The following is a 5691-nucleotide window of genomic DNA, read 5'->3' on the forward strand; positions in this document are numbered from 1 at the left end:
TATTAATGACAAGAACAATTGTGAAATAAACAATTATTATAGGGCTACTCCCCAAGAAATATCAAGAAAGGAACAAAGCCTCAAATAATTACATAATTTAACAAATATAGTCTTGCATTAGTCTAAACCACCCAAGAATAGTACTTGCCTTAAACAATTATGCCAACGATACAAAACAGACCAAAAAAGCACAAAGAATGGACTTCCTGTTATAATCATTAAAAAGTATACTTCTCCTAAAGTATACTACTTAAATTTTACGAACCCCTATTGTTTAATATTTCTAAACCTCATCGCCAACACCTCGAAATCCACTTTCCAAGCCGAATAATACAAAATAATCCAAAACAAATGCACAGTACTATTGTCGAGCGCCGTTCCCGATGAACTTGTAAGGATCCACGTCGATCTTGCGATCCTCGATCGTTCCATCGTTCCCACGGCCCTGAACAACGATCAGGTGCAGCACAATTGCGACGAACGCGGGTCCACGCAACCTCTCGATCCTCGGAGACGACATGAGTCGATACGCGATGGCTATCGACGATGATTCCGATCTAGCGTCTACCGACTACCAAAGACTGATCCACCTCTGGCGGTAATCGTTTATATACAATGAGATTTATGTCATCCCGCGGATTTTTTCGGTGGACCGTCACGATTGTCATTTACCGTCGCCAAGGGAAATAATAGCTTAATGACATGTTTCAGTTGGGGTTCTTGCGGCAGGAGCCGCGCGTTACGCGGGAACGGAACAGGATGTCGCAGCTTTTCCAGATTTCAGGGACAACTTGTTTACATCCTCAATCTGGAATAGTTTTCGAGCGAAGAGTTCCTCTAGTTTTTTTAGATTCAACAAACAACAAATTTCGATGTATACTTATTTGAATTTTGTATATTATATTTTATTACTTGAATATTATTGTAATATCCAAGGGATATTTTGTTTGAGTTACTCTATCCGCAAATGTTCATATCAACATTATAAATACATATTTTTTTTTATATAAGACATATGTTACAAGATAAAGGTAATAATAGAGGATATCCCTTAATTCATAATTTGTTTGATATAACATTCTATGTACCGATTACACCCTTCTTAATAATTTATTTCGTTTAATAATATTATGAATTGCATCTCTATTTATCATTCATTCAATACGATGCTATTCTATTCCAGCCAATTAAAGGAGAACGTATGTATTAGAATTTAAAATCCATACAATTTTGTATGCCGTAATTTGTACTTATTTTTCCTATTTTAATAAATGTACAATATTTCCAATGTAATAATAATTGAACGTGTTTTGCTGGTTTCGAGAGCTCCTGAATATCGACGACCACGAGCACGTCTCTGCCGCAGTTACAAGCCTAACACGCGGCGTTGTGAAGGGGACGACCTTGTTTCGTATCATTCTAATCGAGTGGTATATCCATTCGACAATTGCTATCGCGATATGCAATTTTCATAGCAGGAAACCGAAGCGAAGTGCAGCCTTCGAGCAGCACTAAAACTGAAATTGGCATTCGAACTCGATGGAAGAAAGCTACGTAATGCGTGCACTCGAGCAGCTATTAATTTTCCATGCGCTCATTTTTCAAACTATAAATCGAACCATTCGAGCACCAGCTTTCGCTCCGAATCCAAGGAAAGAAATGTATCGAAAATATTTTGCAGTTTTGTAACATCGAGAGAATACTTTGCTTTCGTTTTCCGAAAAATTAGACCGATACTCGTGATACATCCTTTCACTCCAAACACAAAACCAGCACTTAATTCAAGAAAAATATTGGATCAACCTTGAATTAACATTTCGGAATTTTACGATATCAAAAGGACGCTTCGTTGCTTTCGTTTTCTAGAAAATCAGAGCAATTTTCGCACACTATTTAAAATACCCTGAATAAACATCGCGTGGAGTGAATGTCACGAGTACTGACCAAGAAATGAAAGCAACGAGTAATCTAAACCAAGAAAATTAAGAAGCAGCAATCCTAGAGCACCGTAGTTATTTCTCCAATCTAGTTCAGAATAAAGCAAACAAATTCCCCCGAAATAAAAGGAATATCAACATCCTGGCCAACGAGAGAACTATCACCGGAAGTTCACTTGCTAGGATGACCTGTTTTCGTCCCTCGTAGGCTTTCATGTTATCGCGAATCGTCTCGTACTCGACGTAAGCAACAGGTGACGGGTGATCTTTGTAAAAAGTTCGTTTATTAAAAGCTTACAAAGTATAGTTAAATATAAATAACAAGAAGAAACGACGCGCCACGGCTCGAGGATCGACGGGCCAGCTCGAGCCGCCGTGGATTCGCGCCGTTCGAAATAAATACCTATGAATCTATGAATAACTGTAATGGTGATAAAACGCAGGGGCGATGAAATGAGACCAGGCGTGGCGACTGGAGGCAGCAGACAGAACGCTCGAGCGGCGAGAAAGCGAGACGAAGAGGAGCTAGAACAAGTGGGAGTCGCGGTGAAGGCAGGACTCGTGAAGTGCTCGAAGAAGGAAATCGGAAACGAGATGAGTTAGGTGAGGTAGTGACGTGCTTGGACCTCTCGCGTGCCGTCGGCTCCTCCGCGAAACTAACCCTCTATTGCACGCGTTGCAATTGCAGGAATTTACCCTCTAAACACCCTCGAACGAACTTCTTTGTAAGTTCTTCGGGATACTTTCTCAGAGGGGACATCTAGTAGAGCCTGCAGATTCACCTACTTTGAGTATCGAGTAAATTATGGACGTGTTTCGAGGGAGGTGTCTTTTAGTGGCTAAGTCCGTGGAGAAAGTCCCTTTGAATAAGTTTTGGATCGTCCTTGACCTTTAATAAGCTCTTTATATGATTCTAGAATATTGAAATTAAATTCATATGGCTGTCTACTTTTGGAGATCAAGTCCAAGGTACCAAATTCTAAATAATCTTTGATTTTCAAATAGCTGTTAGTATTTTTCTAGACCCCCAATAGGCTGTACCATAAGAATTAAAGTACTTTAAAAAAATTAGCCTCGAGTTTTAAACGATTTTGAGCTTATGGATCATTCTTGACCTTTGATAAGTTCTTTACATGATTCTAGAAAATTAAAATTAAATTCATATGGCGAAAAGCTGTCTACTTTTGGAGATCAAATCCAAGGTACCAAATTCTAGAAAAAATTCTAGACAATCTTTGATTCTCAGATAGCTGTTAGTATTTTTCTAGACCCCCAATAGGCTGTACCATAAGATTTAAAGCGCTTTAAAAAATTAGGGTTACACTCAAGCAACATAAAGAACTGCCTACTCTCATATACATGAACAGCCCAATTCCCGAACAATCCTAAACAACCTTAAACTCCGAGCCACTCCAGAGCCTCGACTCCCAAATCACTGTTCCCAAGAGATTTTTTCTACAACATCGGATAATTAGAATGAACTTGGTGCAATAGAGGGCGAACGGTTAACGAATTATTTCAGCCAGATCGATCGACGATCCCGCGCGTTCCCGTACTTCAGGATCGCCTGGTGAACGGTGTCCTGGATGCTGTCCAGCGATCTGCCGTATCCGGAGTGTCCATAGCCGTGTCCATGGTGCTCCTCCGAGCTATGGGTATGCGAGGTAGAGTAGACAGGCTTGCTGACGATTTCGTACGTGGTCTTCTTCTCGCCGCCACTCGCCAGGGACTTGAGTCCCACGATGGCGGATAACATCAGAGCCATGAGACCCGTCATGAGGGCTTTTCCAGCTAGGAGAGCCAGAGCACCGAATCCAACAGCTCCCAGGGTGCCCTTCATCATCATGAGACCTGCCATGAGGGCGCCATTGCCCTTGTCCTTCTTACGCCCTGAAGAGCAAAGAATCCCTCATAAAAGACGATTCCAACGTCGCTAATAACAAAAATGAAGATATCTCTCACCTGTCCCAGCGGTCTGCGATCCTCCCAGGCCCAATTGGGCGAGCGTCTCCTCGTTGAAGTTCCTAGCAGCCTCGAAGGTCCTAGGGTCGAAGAGCTTGATGGATATCGAGTGGCTGTTCAGGTAGCTGCCGACCTTGTGCACCAGGAACGCGTCAAGCCTCTTCTCCACGTCATTGGGGAAGTCCCTCGCTAAATTAGCGACCACTTCTGCCGCAGGCATGTTGGCCGTTCCGTTTTCCTTGATCACGGACACGCCCGGAAGGATGCTGATGTCCTCCTGCTCGGACAGTCTATCCAGGAAAGACACCACGTCCAGCTTGAGGCAAGTTGCACTGTAGGACTTGCCACAATCTTTGCTGAGGCTGGAGGCCAGGTTCTCGGGCGACTCCTCGACCATCTGCTTCGAGGTGCGTCTCTCGATCTCGCCGTTGCAGTTAACTACGAGAACCAGGACGAGGAGAAGAGACGCCTGGGGTCGCGACAGCTGACGTATAACGAATCCCTTCATGGTGCGTTGTTCTTCAAGGTTGTCCTTCTAGGATTTAGCTCCTTCCGCGATTTAGGGTCCCTCGATCCAAGAATTCTTGCGATCCACCAGGCTGAAGAACCCCTGATCCGTGATCCTGCTGGACGGATAGCTGCGACGCGGTGCCTAGGTGCTCCTCGCGAAGATTCCGAAGATCTGGTTTCGAAGCTGACGGACGGGACGCGTACCGTGCACTGGACATACCCTCGGATAGTTGCAGTATATATAGAGCGAGCCACCGGGTAGTCCTTTTTCCTTTTTGCCTTTCGGCCGTTCCATACATTCTCCGTAGTCGAGAGCACCGTGGCAACGTGCTCTCTTCTTCGCGGGCGTCGAAGAGGAGGCAACGGGGCCCTCTCGTCGGCCGCCACCGCCGCGATAGCACGCGGCGAGAGGGAGCGTCAAATAGAGCGGAGAATTCGAATCTCTTGTCGAATTTGCACGTGGAAGAAAGGACGACTGGGCGTCGTCTTTGCGAAACCGAGGACAGTGGGTCCTCGCGAATTTTCTTGGGTCAGCCTGATGTGATTTTCTCACAAATTTCTCTCTTTGAATTCTAATTCAGGTGGTTTGAATTGCATCGATGGAAACGTGTGTGGTTTTTTTTCTGGCGTGAGAATATGGAGCGGTGGGTGGACACGTTTGGTGGAAGGAAATGTGTCTTGGTGACATTTTGCACTCTTTGTAGGGGCCTGTTCAGGATGCATGCAGAGTGGACTAGATAAATGGGATCATGTAAGTGTGCTTGGTATTCGTAGGCATGAAAGAAAATCGTGCGTAACACGATTTTGTTGATCAAAGATGCGAGGATGGAGGAGAAGAGTTATTTTCGAAGTCATTTTTGAGAGATTTTAAAACCTGTATTTATTGTAATGGTTATGTTCAAAGATGTGATGTAGAAGGTAAAAGTTATTTCCGAGAGATTTTAAGGTCATCTGTATTTATTGTAATAGGATTATGTTCAAAGCTATGATGTAGTAAAAAAAATTCTTTTTGAGGTTACTTTTAAGAGATTTTAAGGTCATCTATATTTATTTTAATGAGATTATGTAGTTTCATTAGCGTGGTGATGTATCTTATGGATCACTTTAGTACTTACTGAAAGTAAAGTAATTATTCATTCACTTATTTATTCATCGAAGTCGATTAGACATATTGAATAGTAATTTTTATCGAACAAGTAACTGGATGATCGTTAATTTTTTGATCTGTTACTCGAAAGTTTTATTTGGGATAAGAATCACGGTTGTCCCTGCTCCTATCTTG

At 43.0% G+C, this 5691-nt stretch overlaps 1 protein-coding gene across 1 annotated transcript; it reads right to left on the reverse strand.

Annotated features, from left to right (window-relative positions):
* Positions 1-3450: 3450 nt before the first annotated feature.
* Positions 3451-4407, reverse strand: LOC128891768 (uncharacterized). Its single transcript, XM_054151551.1, has 2 exons — positions 3900-4407; positions 3451-3827 (listed from the first exon to the last, which is right to left on the reverse strand). The coding sequence occupies exons 1-2, from the start codon at positions 4405-4407 to the stop codon at positions 3451-3453; spliced, it is 885 nt and encodes a 294-aa protein (XP_054007526.1).
* Positions 4408-5691: the final 1284 nt, after the last annotated feature.

This window comes from Hylaeus anthracinus, unplaced genomic scaffold (genome assembly GCF_026225885.1).
Source record: "Hylaeus anthracinus isolate JK02 unplaced genomic scaffold, UHH_iyHylAnth1.0_haploid 0, whole genome shotgun sequence".
In the NCBI taxonomy this organism is placed as follows: domain Eukaryota; kingdom Metazoa; phylum Arthropoda; class Insecta; order Hymenoptera; family Colletidae; genus Hylaeus; species Hylaeus anthracinus.

Coding starts and splice junctions, on each gene's coding strand:
- LOC128891768 (XM_054151551.1), bottom strand. CDS start 4,407: ATGAAGGGATTCGTTATACGTCAGCTGTCGCGACCCCAGGCGTCTCTT. Junction 3,828..3,899: donor ATCGCAGACCGCTGGGACAG/GTGAGAGATATC, acceptor TTTGCTCTTCAG/GGCGTAAGAAGGACAAGGGC.